Below are 18,415 nucleotides of genomic sequence, written 5' to 3'. Positions count from 1 at the left end.
CCACAGTTCAGTCCTTGGCAAACTGATACAGATGCTCCGTGACTTAGGATGGGGCTAGATCCCAGTAAACCCATCATATAATAGAAAAGTTGTATATTTGAACCACTATAAGCCAGGGACCTTCTGTACATAACAGTACTTAAAATAGTTACCTGTCACATTGTAATTAAATTGTGTGATTCTAAACATTCCCTCCCCCCTTTTTTCTTTTGTAGGTGCTGATTTTGGATTATGTTCTAGAACATCAAGAATAGTGATTTCTACGTGTTAGGACTGCAAACTCAGAAGCTGCAGAGAATCCTATGTAAATAAACTGTGATCTCTTTTGCTGCCTTTTACATTAGGAGACCCCTTTATTTCACCACATCCGAGGAGTATATAACTAGCACAGTCATTATGAATGTGACAAGTTTATTTTCCTTCACAAGTCCAGCTGTGAAGAGACTTCTCGGGTGGAAACAGGGTGACGAAGAAGAAAAATGGGCAGAGAAGGCTGTTGATGCGCTGGTGAAAAAACTGAAGAAGAAGAAGGGTGCCATGGAGGAGCTGGAGAAGGCCCTGAGCTGCCCCGGGCAGCCCAGTAACTGTGTCACCATCCCCCGCTCTCTGGACGGCAGGCTGCAGGTCTCCCACCGGAAGGGACTGCCTCACGTCATTTACTGCCGCGTGTGGCGCTGGCCTGATCTTCAGAGCCACCATGAACTGAAGCCACTGGAATGCTGTGAGTTCCCTTTTGGCTCCAAGCAGAAGGAAGTCTGCATCAACCCCTACCACTATAAGCGAGTAGAAAGCCCCGGTGAGTGAGTCTCTCTGTGTTGATTGCTTTCTGCCAAGCAGCAGATTCATGCTCTCTGAAACAACAGAATTTCTGTCTTCGGTTTTAATTCCAAAGTACTTGGGGAATTGTGTGTGTGTGTGTGTGTGAGAGAGAGAGAGAGAGAGAGAGAGGGAGAGGGAGAGAGAGAGAAAGAGAACATGAGCCCATGTGTTAGTTAGCTCTCTCACACTGGAATGAAGACCTGAGATAATCAACTCGTGAGGAGAAAAGATCTATTTGAGCCACAGTTTTGGAAGTTTCAGTCCATGGTCATGTGGATCTGTTGCAAGGCAGCACGTCGTGGTGTGGAGTGCATGGTGGAGCAAAGCTCATCTCAAGAGTAAGAGGAGCTGGGGTTCCTCTCTGCCCTTCAAGGGCATGCCCCTGATGACTGGAAGACCTCCAGTAGGCCTGACCTCTTAAAGGTCCCACCATCTACCACAATGCCACTCTGGGGAACAAACCTTTAACATGTGGTCTTTGGGAGTACAATCCAAATCCAAACCATAGCAGCCCATAAGTATTTCATACATTTTAACAGCTTAGACCTCTTAAATTAGCTTTATTTCTTAGAAACAAGCTATGAAAATTGTCATTGCAATACCAGTACCTCTAATTTTTAGTAAATGCATTTCTGAATTTGTTTTCTTGTTTCACTTTGGTTCTGTACATTTGTATGGGCAGATTTAGCTATGAAAAAATATATTGCAAGGGAAGAAAATCAGGAAAGAACATGCTATTGCTACTTTGTCTTTAAGAATAGCACTTATCGTCATCTCCTAGTGGAGGATGTAAAAGAATTATGCTGTGAAATAATTTGATACAATTATAAGATACTCCTAGTTTTTACACATATGACCTTTTTTGGAGGTAAAGAATACACAACTGACTTTCCACATCTGTGGATTCTGTATTCATATGTAGAACCAGCTGGGGATTGAAAATACTCAGAAAAATATGACATCCGTACTGAACATGTACAGACTATTCCCATTATCTCTAAACGGTAGAGCAGAACAATTATCTCTATATCATTTATGTTGTTGTACGTATTATAGGTAATTCAAAGATGATTTAAAGTGTGGAGGAGGATCTACGTAAGTTATACTTAAATCCTGCACCATTTTTCATAAGGAACTTGCACGTCCACAGATCATGGAGTCTAGGAGAGTCCTGGAATCAGTCTCCTATGGACACATGACTCTTTTTAAATTATAGTTTTGCCCTCAAGTTAGAATCCATATTCTGGACAGTTGGGTCAATCGAAAGAGATTTGATATTGAAGCATTTAAGTAATTTCATTGTCAGATTGGGGCCAGTTTTGTTGATGGAATGGCTATTAATAGCTAATGGTAATGAAGGGTTCCCAAAGGTGGATGTGCATTAGAATCGGTTTCCCCTCCCAGAAATCCTGACCCTGGGATAGCCTGGTAAAATGTTTTAACAATTACTTTGGGTCTTGCTGACAAAGCCATTGGATTGGTATTTGGGAACTACTGAGCCAAATCATATGATAACATGGTTTTCAAATAAAAGGTGTTCAAAGAATATTTTTTTAAAAAGGACATATAAAACATATTTAAAGACTAGGGAATAATTTATAAACTCCTTTGTATTCACCACCCAGTTTAATAACAAACTACACACAACTGAAACCCTTGTCTTTGTTTCTCTGACCACTGTTCTGAATTTGATGTTTATCATTCCTGTGCATATTTTGTACTGTTATTATATATGTATGAATCCATGACATTACATAGTGTTGTGTTGTATACTTTAGAATATTATATAGAATGCTATAAAATGTTAGCATTTCCTTTTGCAACAACTTGTTATATTCATTCAACAGTATGTTTTGTGATTCTAGATAATACATTTTAGGATTACCTTGTCTAATTCTCTGAAGAACCCTCTGGGTATTTATTGAAATGTCATTGCTATCATCTGAGGAGGATTGACATAATTATGCTCTGGAACATAATATTTTAAAAATTTTCTTCACATCTTTTCATAGATGTGTTTCTAGATGACTGTTTTTATTATATCTTTAAAGGTTACATTGTTATAGTTGTTCTGTGCTAAGAAGGCAGCTGCTTTTTTTCAGACAACCTTGCCATATTCTATTAGTTCGAATTTAGACATTCTTTACTGCTTGTTATAAGATGCTAGAATTTTTAAAAATCACAAAGATTAACATAGAGGCACACAGTCCTCTTTAGCTAGGAATTAAAATGGAGCTAAGAGTTTTGGAGAACAGAAAGCAGGGTCTAAGTAAGATGTACAAATAAGATATTTGGGTCATTGGTGACTTTCAGGGTTACAGAGGGAAGATTTTAATCATGCACAAACAGTGAAACTGGGACCCTCATAGATTAAGCAACCAGACATGGGGAGAGGTGACTTGACATGAAAGGTATTCTGAAGCCCAGACCCATTACTAGAAAACACTGGGTGTGGCCCCCACCCCCACCGGTGCCTCCCTCCTGCTGGTCACCCTTCAGCTCCCTGTGCTCTAGGGAAAGTGGTCTTTTGGAATGCAGGTAGGATCCATCAGTCTTGCTGGAGCTCTGCACAGGGGTCCTGCCTCCCTTCCCAGCTTCCTTTCCTGCTTTTCTGGTTTGTACCCTGTGTTCTCTGGGGACACCTGGTGCTCTTTTCCTCTGCCTTTATGCCTTCCTCCTCCCTCTCTGCTCAGCTCACTCTGTCCTTGGCGTCTGAGCTTAATGAATGTCCGTTTCTTGGGGCAGCCTCTTAATTCCTTCTTCTCTGCCGCCAGATAGATTATGCCTGTGTCACAGTAACCTGGGTTTCCCCTAGTGCTCTTCACTGCCGTGGTCATCCTTGGGCTTCTCTACAAGACAGTGATTGAAGCCCCGTGAGGGCAGAGGTATTGGCTTCAGTGAATCTTTGCTGTAAAATGAAAACGCTGGTTCTAACTTATCAGTATGGTCATTTGTCCCATCTTTTCAGAGATGAGTTTTCAGTTTGTCTCTATTGTTTTACCATCCACTGTCCTTCGTTGATCATTTCATTGCTGACGTAAGATAAAAAGTAAAACTGATACTGAGATGATTTTGTTACTCTTAGTAATTTGCATGCTATAATAAAAGGTTTGATAAGGAAGAGGTGGGAAACTGGCTAAAATAGGTGTTTTGAGACTCTACAGATATCATTTCAGCCTCTCTTTACCTAAAGTGTTGGGAGCCATGCACAGAACAGTTCTAGAAGAGTTTCGAGGCTGAGGCTAAGATCTGTTCAATTTGTGAAAATACCAGGATTTTACTTATTTGTCATTGTGGAGTCCCCGGTGTGAAACTTGGAACAGATGGCTTTTTTCCAGAGACTGCTGTGGAGCAACCCCTATACCTGGTGGTTAGGTCCACCCCTTCCTCCCAGAGTTGAATAGGCATTTTCTCCCTGGAGAGCCACCTGAAGCACACCCAGGTATTGTTTTTGTGAAACAGGAAAAAGGGGGTCTGGAATTCTAAACTGCAAATACTCAGCTCCACACTGAAATTACTTGAATACCTCAGATGAAGCATTTTGAAGAGCAGTATAGCAGTTCAAGCATAAGATAGTTAACTTAGTCTCTCAAAGTTGTTTTCCAGAGAGTTCTTAGTAACTCTTGAGAAAATCCCAACAGAAATCTTGAGTATCTAGAAAGTTTAGAAATTTTCAAATTGTGATCTGCTTACTGGTAGCATTAGCATCACCTTAGAATTTGTTTAAAATGCAAAAATTTTCGATCAGTAACTAATTGTTTGTTTGTAGGGTACACTGTGATGTTTCCACATATGTATACATTGTGGAATAATAAAGTCCTAATTAACATATCCATCACTTCCTTTCATTCTCATTTTTTTTTGTGGTGAGACTTAAAATCCACTTCATTAGCAACTTTGAAACGTACATTATTAATTGAGGTCACTGTTCTGTGCGGAAGATCACAGAACTGTTCTTCCTGTCCAAGGGAAACTGTTCTGAACTTGGCCCCTCCTGCGCCTCTGGTACCCTCCGCTACTTTCTCTCTCCATGAGTTCAACTTTTTTAGATTCCACAAGTGAGATCGTGCAGGATAGTTGTGCTGTGATTCTGATGTCTCCTGGCTAAGTGTCCAGGCAAGGCGACAGGCTCAACTGTCTGGGCAAGGTGGTCCAATACTGAAAAGAGATACTAGTGATTTGGCCATGCAGCATTTTGAATTTTGCATGTTCTGAGACAAATATAAATTGACTTGTTTTTCTAGATTTTTCCTTCTGTTAGTGTTCATTAAGATTAGATGCCGATGTTATAAGGTAACTTCAGGTGAGTAGGAAAGTGGGGGAGAGAGACTTGCTTTTTTTATTTGGCTGAAACGCAAGTTTTGTCATTGTTCTTTTGGGTATCTTTTGCCCTCAGTTTTTTTGGCCAAAAATAATTATGTTGATTTAAGCTCCTGTAGTTTTTCCTCAACCTATGCCATTTATTTTATTACAAATAAAATAGCATAAAAATAGTCATGGGGAAAACCTGAGTTATGGAAACATTTTGCAGAGGCTGGGATTCATTGCTGTTAGTAACAGTGGCAGAGCGTGAGGAGTGGTTGAAAGGTGCCGCTTTGACCATCACTGACAAATGTATTTTGGGGAAGTAGAAAATGTTAGGCATTTTGTTTTCTGTATATGTGTGGATACTTAGAGGAAACAGAAAGTTCCAGGAGCGAATGAAGACTGACCCTGCTATGGTATGGCAGGTGGCTCTGTGCTTGGACTTTAACTAGCTGCTTATTAGTGGTTGAATTAAGTGGAGATTTTTCTTTTTCTTAACCAAAGTAAATGCCAGTGGTGGTTAGGTCAGTCATCTGACTGGTAATAGAAGGCCATCCTGTTGCTATCTACTGCTATTAAAGTGCCTTATGGAGATTTCCTACCATTGGCTTTTTTTTTTTTTTTTTTTTTTTAATGCTTTCCACGTGGTTCTGGCCATTGTCTTTTGTACTTTGAACTTTATCAACTCTAAAGTCTGTATAAGCCTGAGCTTCACATTTTACAATTTCGGTTTCCATCTTTACAGTTGGTTTCCAGGCGCCTTTCTTTCAACACGAAGGCTGCCAGCTGTTTAAAATTATGATACACTTGGGAGCCTCCTCACCTGCTTACTGAATACAGGTTTTGATTTTGAACACTTAAGTCACCCTGTAATTCATGACTTGGCAAATTTTATCTTGAAGAGAAAGTCTTGAAATTATAGAAATGGAGAACAGATTGATTGTTGCCAAGGGTAGAGAAGGAAGTGGGTGTGGCTGAAAGAAGCAAACTGAGGAACCCTGGGGCTGAGAGAGACCTTCTCTGTTTGGGGTGGCACTGTTCATATTGTGGTGTAAAAGTGTGCCGAGTTTCTCTGTTCTTGCAACTACATGTGAATCTAGTTACCTCAGTTTAAATAGATGACGTTCCATGAAAAGGCAGCTAGTTTCAGCTCACAGCTCAGCCACCTGGGCTTTTCCTTATGACAGTGTTGTACCTTTAAGGTGGTGCAAAGGCAGTACACATTCACCAAAACAACTTCTAATTTGGAATTTTGATATTTCCCTTTGCTAGTCATGTGCAGTAGGATACACTCCTGGTGCTGAGCAGGGCACAGAGCCTCAGCTCCCAGTTGGCCACAAGGTTGTGGGGCAGACAATCCAACACTCTGCAGGACCTGTGTTGCTGAGCTAGGATGTTAGGTGGGTTAGGATGGTAAATGCATTTCAACTCCCAAGAGTCTTGTACATTTGGAGGGTAGGGAGAAAAGTGTTGACTTTTCCATGAAGTTCCTCTGAGTGCTGGCAGCTAGGGGTCTGATTGTTGATATTGTAAGCCAAGTAGCAATGTGTTCATTAAAAGTATTTTGAAAATTTGGGATTAATTAGCAGCATTGACTATAAAAATTAAAATGAAGCATGTGTTTACATATATCAAAATTTCCCTTTATTCAGACATTTATACCGTATAGATGACTCCTTGGGAACTGTGCCTGCTTAAGGAAGCCTGGTCTGTAACTCCAGCAGTGTGCAAAATTGAGTAACAGAGGTGGACAAAGGGTATACCCAATCTATAAGCCCAAGAGCACCAACAATACTCTCTCGTCTAGTGACACAGCTGGGTTTGTGAGTTTCAGCCTACGTGTATATATTTTGCTGTGATAAGTTTAAATCAGTTTATAGATAGAAATACGAAGTAGGAAGTCTTTTGTGTATGTATGTATTTTGTGGTGCTGAGGATTGAACTCAGGACTTCATGCGTGCTAGTTGTTAATAATGAAGTATACCAAGGAAAACAAGTGAAAATGAAAAGGTTGACTAAGGAAAATGAGCACATTTGGGCTCTATAGCAGTTACTGGGATACAGATAGACTCCTGTGTGCAATTGGCTCTCCATATCAACTGCTGATCGAAAACTTTCGGAAAAAATAACTGTGTTTATACTATGTTCTATGGTTTGGATGCCGACTGACACCTTCAGGCCCGCGTGTTAAAGACGTGGTCCCCATGTTGCTGTTTTGGGGAGGTGCCAGAGCCTTTAAAAGATGGCGCCTAGTAGGACCTCTTTAGGTCATTCGGGTCATTTCCTTTCTGTGCCCTTGAAGGGGCTTCTGGGACAGCCCGCTCCTCGCTCACTCTGACTCCTGCTCCTAAGGTGAGGGCCCTGTTCTGCCACGCACCCCCGCTCTGGTGTGCTGCTTCAACACAGGCCCAAAGGGCCTACCAGTCACCGACAGTAGCTCCAGAAGAAACCCATGAGCCAAAATAAACCTTTTTAAGCTAATAGTCTCAGATATTTTGTTCATAGGTGTTCATAGGGCTGAATGCACCATCCAGCTGGCAGCTATTAAAGATGAAAATATGGCTGAAGAAAAAGCAATTTTGAAAATTATAGAAAAAAATTTTTTTGTAATAAATGAAAGAAGTAGTGTGTATACTGATTGCAATTGTGTGAAAATAGTTTTTGTTTGTTTGTTTGTTTGTTTTTTAATAAGTAACTTGGCTGGGAGCTGTGGCACCCTCCTGTAATCCCAGGTAATCAGGAGGCTGAAGCCAGAGGATCACAAGTTCAAGACCAGCCTAGGCAACTTAACAAGACACTGTCTGAAAATAAAGGCTGGGGTATAGCTTAGTGGTGGAGCACTTGTTCAGCCCCCAGTACCATAATAATAATAATCACCACCACCACCACCACCATCACCATCACCATCATCATCATCATGCTAATGCATCCAAGATTGGGTTTGGGCAAAATAATTTGAGACTTTGTGGGTTATGGGTTTTGGCTTATTAATCTCACATGTGGATTGTCCTCAAACAGTGACTTATTTGCAGGTTTGGGGAAGTTTTATGTGTGGTGGGAGGAGGAAAAGGAATCACCAGTGACTTTCCTCATGTGAGGAGTGCCCTGTGACCTTGGTGGACACTTGCAAAAGGGAAAGAAATAAATGGGGTGTTTTCTTATGTAATGATCTCAGACTGCTTATATTGGTTTTATTTTCAGCCTTCTTGGTGTACTGGGTTTCAAAAGGCTCAGAAAAGACTAGAGACATTTTTCCCCAAATGTATGACCTACCACCTTCCCATTTTTCTCCTCAAAGACTCAGAAAATCATTACTAATAATCTTCAGTTAGCTAAATCAGCAGTCCTTTGCCCAGATTTGGGGGAAAATGAGATTTGTTTGGGAAAGAAAAAGGGAAGTAAAAAGAGGATATTCATTTAAAAAGCATAGCTGGGGGACAGATCCCATGAGCACTATGTGACAAATCAAAGTGGGTTTGAAGAATCCCCAGTTCTGTAGATTTGCCAGCCTAGCTAGGGATTAGTACAGTTGTTAGATCATGGTGTTGACTAGTTTGAAAAACCACAGGCTCGCTTCCCCTGCGCTTGGCCTGGACTGGAGTCCTTGTTTAGTAGCTCTTCCTCTTGTATGGGAGGTGGGCTGAAAAACCTTGCTGCTTGCCCATTCATCCCTCCCAGTCTTCATCGCCCTCCTGTGACCTTTAGCCCTGAAGCCTGACTGCAGAACTCCGGAGCAGTACTGAGGTCATCCAACTGCTATGAGCTAGAAGTAACCATAACTTCCTTCAATAAAAGAGAGTCTGGAAATGCATTCTCTGGTTTAAATTAAAAGATTTAGGCCAATGAAGGACTGGCAGTTTTCCCCCCAGTTCTTTAAATGGTACTTCCATGCTCTGGAATCTGAGCAGACTTGACGGCAGCTCAGGTTTATTTTCTGCTGCAACACTGCCTCAAGCTAGGACAACTTTGCAGGAGATACTGCGTTTCTTAGTTCACTCTCACAAGAACCCACCCATGTGCTAGGAGGTGGCAGCCTGGTGCCTGTAGTCACACAACACTTTCGCTACTTTATTATCTGCTCACCTGTATGGAATCTGCGCTTGGAATAAGGCAAAAGAAGAGTAAGACTTTATGAGGGGTGTTTGGGCAGCTTCTTATAAATTAAAATTAAATGTACATGCAAATATGTTTATATAAAATATATAAAAATATGTATATAAAAATAACAGTGAAACTGGCCTTGTATAGTTTTTTCTTCATTTCTCTATTAATATAAAGGATATATGTCCTGTTCTCTCTCCATATATATATATATCTCATATATATACATACACATATGCAGACATACATACACATATGTCCTGTTTCAGTTACATAATTGATATGTGTGTGTGCATGTGTGTGGGCCCTGTGTACTAGTGCCTTCTTGAAACACCATAAGACCGAAACAGGTCTTATCTGTAGACAGCCAGCTTTGCAGTAGTCAGTGATGTTTTTTCTGTGAGCACCTGGAAAGTTTCCCCAGTGGATGGTGGTATACTGGACAGATGTTTAAGTAAAGTAGTCAAGTTAGGAAATGATTGTGGATAAATGCTTTTGAAATATAAACCCAATTGCTTTGAAATAGGGAAAAGAACAGCTAAATTTAAAGTGAGGGGGGCTGAGGATGTGGCTCAAGCAGTAGCATGCTTACCTGGCATGTGTGCCACCCGGGTTTGATCCTCAGCACCACATACAAACAAAGATGTTGTGTCTGCCGAAAACTAAAAATGTAAATAAAATATTTTTAAAAAATTAAAAAAAAAATAAAAAAATAAAGTGAGGGATTTAGGAGACAGCTGATGGGAGCCTGTCATGCAGGCCCTGGGGCCAGCTCGTAGGATGGTCCCTGGCCAAATCTGAGATGGTTTGATCAGCAGAATAATTAAGGACAGAGTAGATCACTGGTGGTGGCTGGGACAGGAATCCAAGAACCCTGTTGACAAGGACAAGGGCTGATTGCCCTCTACTAATGTAGAGTGGAGTTCTTGAAGAAATGCAGGATAGATGAAGCCAGTTAAAGTAGATATTGATTTCCTTTTAGTAGTAGGGTCAAAATATGAAAGGAGAGAAAGGAGGATTAAAAGGCCTTGGTTCAGTTTTGGCACTTGGTGACTGTAACCTTGAGCCAGTCACTCGCCCTCTTTGCTGACCCATGAAGTGGGAGAGTGATCTTGTGTCCCTTTCCAGGGTTGTGGTAAGGACCACAGTTAAATAGGCCCCAAGTACTTAATGCACTCTGGAAACATGCTGTGCCTGAAACAGGACAAGGAACATGACCTCTCTGTATATCTTCCTTAGAATAAGAACGAAATTGTAACGTGAGTGAGCAAGTCTCCACTAAGCAAATGTCAGAAAATTAATGGCAGCCGTTGCAATAAACATAGTGGAGGGCAGTTAACCCAGCTGTTTTTGTGCTTACGTGTGGTGGCACTGTGCTGCCATTTCACTCACGGTGCCATTGAATCCTGACCACCACTGTAGGAAGTTGGTACCAACAAGGCAGCTGAACTGCAGAGTTGGTGGAAATTGTCACATGGCTTAAAACTGGAGAGCCAGGGTTCAAATCAAAGTCTGACGCCAAAATCCATGCTGCTTAACCACCACATTGGCCTGCTTCTCTAAAGAAGTGGTTTCCCCACTTTAATCAGTTGTCTCTCATTACCGAAGGGGACCGGCCTCTGAAGTCCGCCCTGGTACAGGGTATGATCTGCTGTACGTGCCGCCCTGGGTTGATGATGGTAAATTGAGAGCAGCCATACCTGAATGTCAGATGTTTACAGAGCTTTATTTGTCTTTATTTCCTGTTGGCCGGTCATCATCAGGTAATAAGTGTCTCTGATCCATAGAACATATTTAACAGAATCAAATTTGAGCTCAGAATGAGCTGAATATAATTAATTCAGCTGCAATTACAAATTAAGCAAAGCTGCCTGGTGTGACGCCTGGGGATTGTCATTTACATATCAATGGGTGATTAGGCAGCCAGGCCAACTGCTTTGTGTGGCCTTGACAGTTCTTCACTAGTGCTTACCAAGGCTCAGAACTTCCTTCCAGCTAACCTGTGCCTATGCTCACACCCACCGTGGTGCTGTGGGATGTGGGACTGGGCTGCCCAAAGTGGATCCTGAATCCACTGGTTGTTGGATAATATATTCTTGGGCAAGTTACTTCATCTCACTGTACCTCGATTTCCACAGAGGTAATGTGCCTAGGAGCAGAGTTGGTATGAGGATTAAATATGTTAGCCTTGGTACAGCTTGATACCATACTTGGCATAGATAAGCACCATGTAAATGTTAAAACAAAGTCTGAGACAAATACTGTTATTCCCATTTTAGTAATAAAAGTGAGGTAGTAATTAGCCCTTACTGAGTGCTTACCATAGTAAATTGCCCCCGTTAATTGGTCAATACATAATTGAGCAGAAACAGTTTGGAACTCTGAAACTAAAGCCCACTCTCTGTTTTATGCCTCATTCCCTATGAAGGAATCCCCACCCCACCCCCATCCCTTCTTTTTTATTTTTTTGCTTATACCCTGAAGTTTTTTTGTTGTAACAACAACAAAAAACTTAGAGGTTGTTTTAACCTCTAAAGAACTTCCGCAGTCATTGATAACCTAGCGCCTGTTCTGTAGAAGCTAAGGGAAAGGATGCTGGGGTGAGGGCAGGAAGAGCAAAGGCTGAGAGGGAGTTGGCTTTGAGAGACTGCTGTGAGCGGTCCTCCTGATCCACGCTTTCCTTATCCCTGTGTGGAAACTAGGCAAGAACTTGTGCTGTCCAAAGTCATTAGCTCAGAGCCTGAGCTGTCTGGATCCAGAGCCAGTTCTCCTTCCATGACGCTATGCTGCGTGACCAGGGTAAAACTGGACACTACAAAATCTTCTGTCAGCTTCATGCAAAGCTGTGCCAGACTTTTCCACATCATTCTGATTTTTTTGTTGTTGGAAGTACTGGAGAGTGAACCCAAGGGCTCTCTGTCTCTGCGCTACATTCCCAACCTTTTTTATTTTGAGATTAAAAAGTTGCCCAGGTTGACTTCAAACTTGTAACCTTCTTGCCTTAGCCTCTTCAGTACAGATGTGTGTCACCACACCCTGCTCCCATATCCTTCTAATTTAAATCAGTGTGTTGTCCAGGAATCACAGTTGACATCCTGTAATCTTAGTGTAAAGTGAGAAAATGGAAGCTCTCATGCAAGAGTTAGAGCCATGGATAGGGCCGGAAACCTGAGCCTCTGGTGCTGGTACACACAGTAGCCCCTCATCTTCCTTCACCCAGGCTGGTTCTGATTTATCATATCTGTAATGAGTCCACCTTTTAAAAGAAGTATCTAAGGGGCGCAGTGGCTCACACCTGTAATCCCAGTGGCTCCGGAGGCTGAGGCAGAAGGATTGTGAGTTCAAAGCCAACCTCAGTAACAGCAAGGCACTAAGCAACTCAGACCCTGTCTCTAAATTTAAAAAAAATACAAAATAGGCTGAGGATGTGGCTCAGTGGTTGCATGCCCCTGGGTTTAATCCCCAGTAACAAAAAAAAAAAAAAAATGTATCTTGCGAATTAACTAATTCAAATGCAGGGAGTCAGAGATCTGTTCTTTGAGAAAGACTGGTCTGTATTAGCCAGCTGACAATACCCATGCCAGTAACAGTAACATCATTCACTAACATATTAATTGAAAAAATACTTATTAAGGACCTATTATGTGTCAGATACTGGATGAATCAAAAGAAAGAAAACCAGTTCTACCATCAAGGGCATTATGGTCTACAAGATGAGGTAGTCAAATTAGCAATGAAATTTTGCAGGTCCTAAGACGGAAATCTGTTAAGCCTGAGTGGGGCACAAAAAGGAATTTGTTTCTGCTGCTGGTGGAGAGTAAGACCAGGAAGAGCACTATACAAGAAAAAGCTGAGACTTAGGTGAGCAAAGTGCAGAAGCACAACTAGCAAAGGAAACTGCAGAAGGCCAGGGGTAGGTGGAGGAAGAGTGTGGTGCTCCCCCAGAACGAAGGTTGCAGCAGGAACCTCAGCTGGGTCACAAGTCTTGTGCACGTACTGTAGGCTCAAGTTCTCCTAGATGGGTGGCACGTTTCAAGGACATCACCCGTGGTATACTAAAGAGAATCATGGGCATGACATAGCTGCAAAGTTGAGTTCTCAGGAGTTAAAATTAGGCCTTTTTAAAGTACATTTAATTTTTGTTTTAAGTTTGATAATGTTGCTGACTGTAACTCACGTCTCTCTATTTAGTTGTTTGCAGACCTGTCTTCCATTAACATATTCTTACTTAGGAGTCATTAGTGGATTCCTAGAAAGTAAACACTACAGTTTTGCCATCTTTAGGCAAAACTGCCTTTCTTTTAAAAACATGTTTCCCCAAAAGAACCTCACAGAAGAATGGAAAGAGAATTTTAAAAATGACTTTCACTGTCTCTTCAGTTTTGTAGTACTTAGTGTGGTCTGGTGCTGATGAGCAGACCTGTATTCAAATCCTGACCTCTAGTCAGCAGACTAGAGTTGAACCTGACTAGGTTGAGCCGCTCCTCAGCTGTAAAATGCAGGTGACCGTCCTGAGGATTCAGCCCTGTGGGAACTTCCTGAAGGCAGGGGCAGTGTCTGCCCTTCAGACTTTTACAGTAACTGTAGTGCTCAGCAAACCTTTTGTCAAACCCAGCCTGCCATCAGCTCACCACCAAGAAGCAAACTAAAAGATCAAGTGCCACCATGCAGGGATTCAGGCTATTCTATATTTTCATGAAAACTTGATTAAGGTGCTATGAATCATTTCTTCAGTTTCTTCATATCTTCAGAATCCCCAAAGGGGATTTTGAGGTGAGGAATTTTATTTCATAATGAGAATTAGTTAGCTTTTAAGTGGCCTTACCCTCTCCACTACTTCCTGTGGGAAACTTTTCTGTCTACAGACCACAGAACACACCTATTGGGACTTCTGTCTAAGGAGGACAGTGCATTGGTCACAGCCACTTTGACAACTCACTGCCCCCTTTGCGTGAGGATTGCTGCTGCTGGACTGGCTCTGAAACCATTCTTCCGTTAGCCTGGGGCCACCTTTTTGCTCTCAGGTGACCTCACCAAAGTATCCAGAAATGCCATCTGGGACCGAGCTCTGGACCCAGTGGAGCTCCAGGTGTACACAAAGCAACGTCCTCTTGAGTCAGAAGACATGTGGAATTTAACATGGGAAGGCCCTTGGAGCAAGCCCCTTGTTCTTTCTGCATGAGGAAATTGAAACCCACAGAAGTTGGGTGACTTGCTCAGAGTCACAAAGGTAGTTATTATCCTGGCAGGACTAGAATCCAGGTGTGTCAGTTCACAGCTACATGCCTTCTCTAACCCCGTGGGGCCAGGGAACATTCATGTACTGCCGGGTGGCAGGTAGCCTGTTTGCCATCATGTGTCTGAGAACAAACACAGGCAAGGCCTGGCCGCCGCCTCATGGCAACTTTCTCGTGTGTTAATGAGAACAGGGGTGGGGCTGCTCCTCCAAAGCAGTTGGTGGGTCCCAGCCCAGGTGGGCATTTGTCAGATTTAGACTAAACTAGACGACTAGACTACTTAGTTTCCACGTGGTGACCGAATCTCAAGCCGTGCTTACATCTTGACCAGGCTGGAATCCAGAGTCAGGCAGGCTCTCCAGCGTCCAGCCCCTCCTTAGAGTTCAGCTGGTCCTCTTCATTCCTTTCCCACGTCCCTTGACAACGAGGAAGAGCTGAGTCCACGGCAGATCACAAAGGTCTCCCGAAACTTCCGCTTCCTGAGTTCTTAGTTTGGTGCCTGTTGACTGGAAAAGGGGTGAAGCCAGCAGCCTCCTCTTAGACGGATTTTCAGGCCAGTGGGGGCGGGTGGGAGGTGGGGCTGGGGTCACTGGGCACCTTTTTCACAATACACTTGAAAGGGAACTACTGAGGCCAGGTCAGGATTTACCAGGGTTAGAGTGCCTAGAATATAGGACCTGTACACATAATCAGATTTTAAATGACTTAAGAAGAAAGGTGTTCCAACACCACATTGTTTTTTTTTAGAGGAGATTCTTGAAATTCAAATTAACCAGCCTTTCCTAAAAGGGAAGCCTCATTCTTGGAGGTACCAGGTGGGACCTCATCGCGCTACGATGATAGTGCTCTAAGAAGCTGAAAATGGTTCTCTATGTCTGTTTCCCATAAGATAGGAGTAGCCTGAAATGCAGAAAGAGGTAGCATGAGCAGGTGTTCCGCACCTCGCTGCTTTCCCAGTTCTGCCCGAGTCAGGCCTAGTTGGCAATCCTGATTCTGTAGGTTGGTTAATCTCTCACCCAGGAACTGAGAGAGCTGCACAATGAGAGTGCTTCAATGTGGGTAGTCTGGATGTTTCTTCTTTCCCCACAACAGAAAACAGATACATTGCCAAAATGAAAGGAGCAGTGTGGGGGAAAGGGGTTGCCCAGGAGAGCCGCAGCATCGCCCGCCCTTCAGGATGTCACCAGGAAGAGGTGCCTGGCCTGGTAGCCCAGCCTGCCTAGCTCCCAGGCGCTCTTCTCCAACACTCTAATACTTCTTCCTAGGCTGACAGCTCTTCCAGATCCATTTATTTCTTGAATTTCATCCATTATTGCTTGTATTTAAGATGACCATATTGTTTATTGTCCAAGTTGGGCACTTTTGGTATTGACAGGGGTCCCCTATTACTAATGAATCCAGATAATAGGTACAAATTGGGACTGCCCCAGACAAACATCCTACTTATAAATGTCTTCAAATGACACGAATCAGATTTCTATGATTTCTGTATCATGCAGCATCAGGGAGATAGGTACTTGTCATAATGGAACTCATTAAACTAGGCTGGACTTTTTTCCTGCAAAAATGAGTGACCTTAACTTTAACTTGTCCAGAAACATTCTGGGATTTATTCTAATCATCCATTCTTAAACAGACCACAAAGAACGTAACAATGCTGAGATCCCAAAGACAGGTCCTGCTCTTGGTCCCCTAAGTCTCCTGGAGACTCCTGTTGAAGAGCACCCATTGCCTTCCCCTGAAGCCTGGCTTTGACCCTTTTTGTGTGGCCTCAAGGGAGGAAGTTGCCTCTCTCAGCACTCCAGTCTGCAGCATGGTGCCCTGTGCTCAGTGTGTTTTGTACTCGTAGATAACTATTGTGGTAGCAACATCAGTGGGACCCTTGTGGGACTTAGTTATCCCCTGAACATCAATTTGGTACATTGTCTCCTCACTTCTAAATAGGTGTCCTTATTTCTAGGGTAGTTTTATATTTTATCTTTTTCTGAGAAATTTATAACTTTGTTAGAATAGTATGTGACACTTGGTGAATAGACAATCACATTCAAACTAAGGTGCTAGCACCCACCCAGCCCCATGTGCCATACTGGGCACTCAGAATAAAAGTAACATGCACATTTTCCTGGAGTTCCAGTGATTGTTGTTAGTTATTTAAGATGTTACTTTACATTTGATAACTTTTAAGGAGTAGAACCTATGTATATGAATTAGTAAGCTAAAGCAAAATTTCACTATTCCAATGGAGCTGCTTGGACTCTAGATGAATTCACTTTCCCCTGTCACTGAGGTTTACCGCCCTGAAAAATGTTAAGAAACAGTGGGAAAATGTTGCAGAAGATTCTGAGAGTGATTATAGAGTGGATTTCAAGTGCTGATTGCCACTCTTTGAACTTCAGAGAGATTTGATAGAAAAGTCCTTTGCAAAGAGTGTGTAGGGTATCCATTTTTTTTTTTTTTTTTTTTTGCCTTGCCCTTGGCTTTTGAACTTGGTGTCTCGTATTACAAACAGTGTGTGTCTGAACTGTTACCACCACTCCGTAGCTCTTTATTTCTGTGTCTTCAGTTGATTTTCAGTATAATGCTGTGTCTAAGGGATAGTGATAGAGACAGGAGAATAAAGCTGATTTAGTTGGGAATGTAGTAGTGTTGAGAGCTCAGAGTAACGATTCTCAAATCTTAAAGATGGGGGTAAAAAAGGAGTAGACAGTAGCAAAATTTTACCTTTTTAAAAGATTGGCATAGGACAATTTAAAATCGCTTCTTCACATTTATTTTTTGAATACCTTTCTTGAGAAACAGAATTGGTGTAGAACAAACTATACGTATTTTAGAACATACAGTTTGATTATGTTTGACCTAAGAACCCATGCAGACATCGGCACAAGAGCGTGAACATAGGCATTGCCTGTAATGCCCTGCTGGGCGCCCATGCTCTTCTTTGGCAATGACCACTTTCTGTTACTATACAGAATTGCCTATGCTAGATTTTGTATGCATGGAATATATAGCAGATACCCCTTTTCTGTCTGCCTTGTTTCAACATAATTGACATTTATGCATGTTGTCATGTGAAGCAATGTTTCATCCCTTCTTTTGCTGAACAGTATCCCAATGTATGAATAAACTGTGATTTGTTTAGTTATTGAGCCATTGATGGACACTTGGTTTGTTCCTAGTTTTTTTGACTATTACAAATAAAACATACACATCTTTGTGTGGAATGTTTTGATTTTACGGGCATAAAACATCTAGTATGGGGGCTGGGGTATAGCTCAGTTGGTAGAGTGTTTGCCTTGCATGCACAAGGCCCTGGGTTCAATTCCCAGCACCAAAAAAAAAAAAAAAAAAAAAAAAAAATCTAGGTATGAGATTGTGGGTCATATAGAAGTTTCATGTTTATTAAGAAACTGCCAAAATATTGTCTGACAACCATTTAATATTCCCACCAGCAGTGTATTTAGAATCCCTTTTATTCAACACTCATGCCAGCACTTTTGATTTAAAAAGTAATTGTTAGCATGACAAGATAAACATAAAATACTTATCATCTTAACCATATCTAGGTATGGGGGCTGGGGATATAGCTAATTATATACTTTGCAAGTATATACTTTGGTGGCATTAAATGCATTCACAATATTGCATAACCATTCCTGCTACCCAAATCCAGCATTTTTTTTCATTCCCAATGAAAATTCCATATCATAAAACAGTTCTTCTCCCTTCCCATTATCCCTGTCCCTGATAACCTTCGTTCTACTTTCTGTCTTCGTGAATTTGTCTGTTCACATAGTGAAATCACAGATTATTGGTACTGAGTCTGGCTTATTTCTCTAAGCATATTTTGGAGGTATATCTTCATTAGTGAAGAGACTGTTGAAATTGATTGCCTAATTTTAAATTGGATTTTTAGTCTTTATGAATAACTTTTGGGGGTTCTTATGTATTCAGGA

At 41.9% G+C, this 18,415-nt stretch overlaps 1 protein-coding gene and 1 non-coding gene across 3 annotated transcripts in view; both read left to right on the top strand.

Annotated features, from left to right (window-relative positions):
• Nucleotides 1-18,415, top strand: part of Smad1 (SMAD family member 1) — a 76,714-nt gene that overhangs the window by 32,490 nt on the left and 25,809 nt on the right. For both annotated transcript variants that reach the window (XM_076864684.2, XM_076864685.2), the window contains exon 2: nt 216-796. In XM_076864684.2, coding sequence (XP_076720799.1) covers nt 397-796 — 400 coding nt within the window. In that variant the 5' untranslated portion in view covers nt 216-396. The remainder of the gene's footprint in view (nt 1-215; nt 797-18,415) is intronic.
• On the top strand, nt 17,724-17,796 carry Trnaa-ugc (transfer RNA alanine (anticodon UGC)). The gene has a single exon. It is a non-coding gene; the product is annotated as a tRNA-Ala (tRNA).

Source organism: Callospermophilus lateralis, chromosome 8, assembly GCF_048772815.1.
Source record: "Callospermophilus lateralis isolate mCalLat2 chromosome 8, mCalLat2.hap1, whole genome shotgun sequence".
NCBI lineage: Eukaryota > Metazoa > Chordata > Mammalia > Rodentia > Sciuridae > Callospermophilus > Callospermophilus lateralis.
This window is presented reverse-complemented; position numbering and strand designations above follow the sequence as displayed.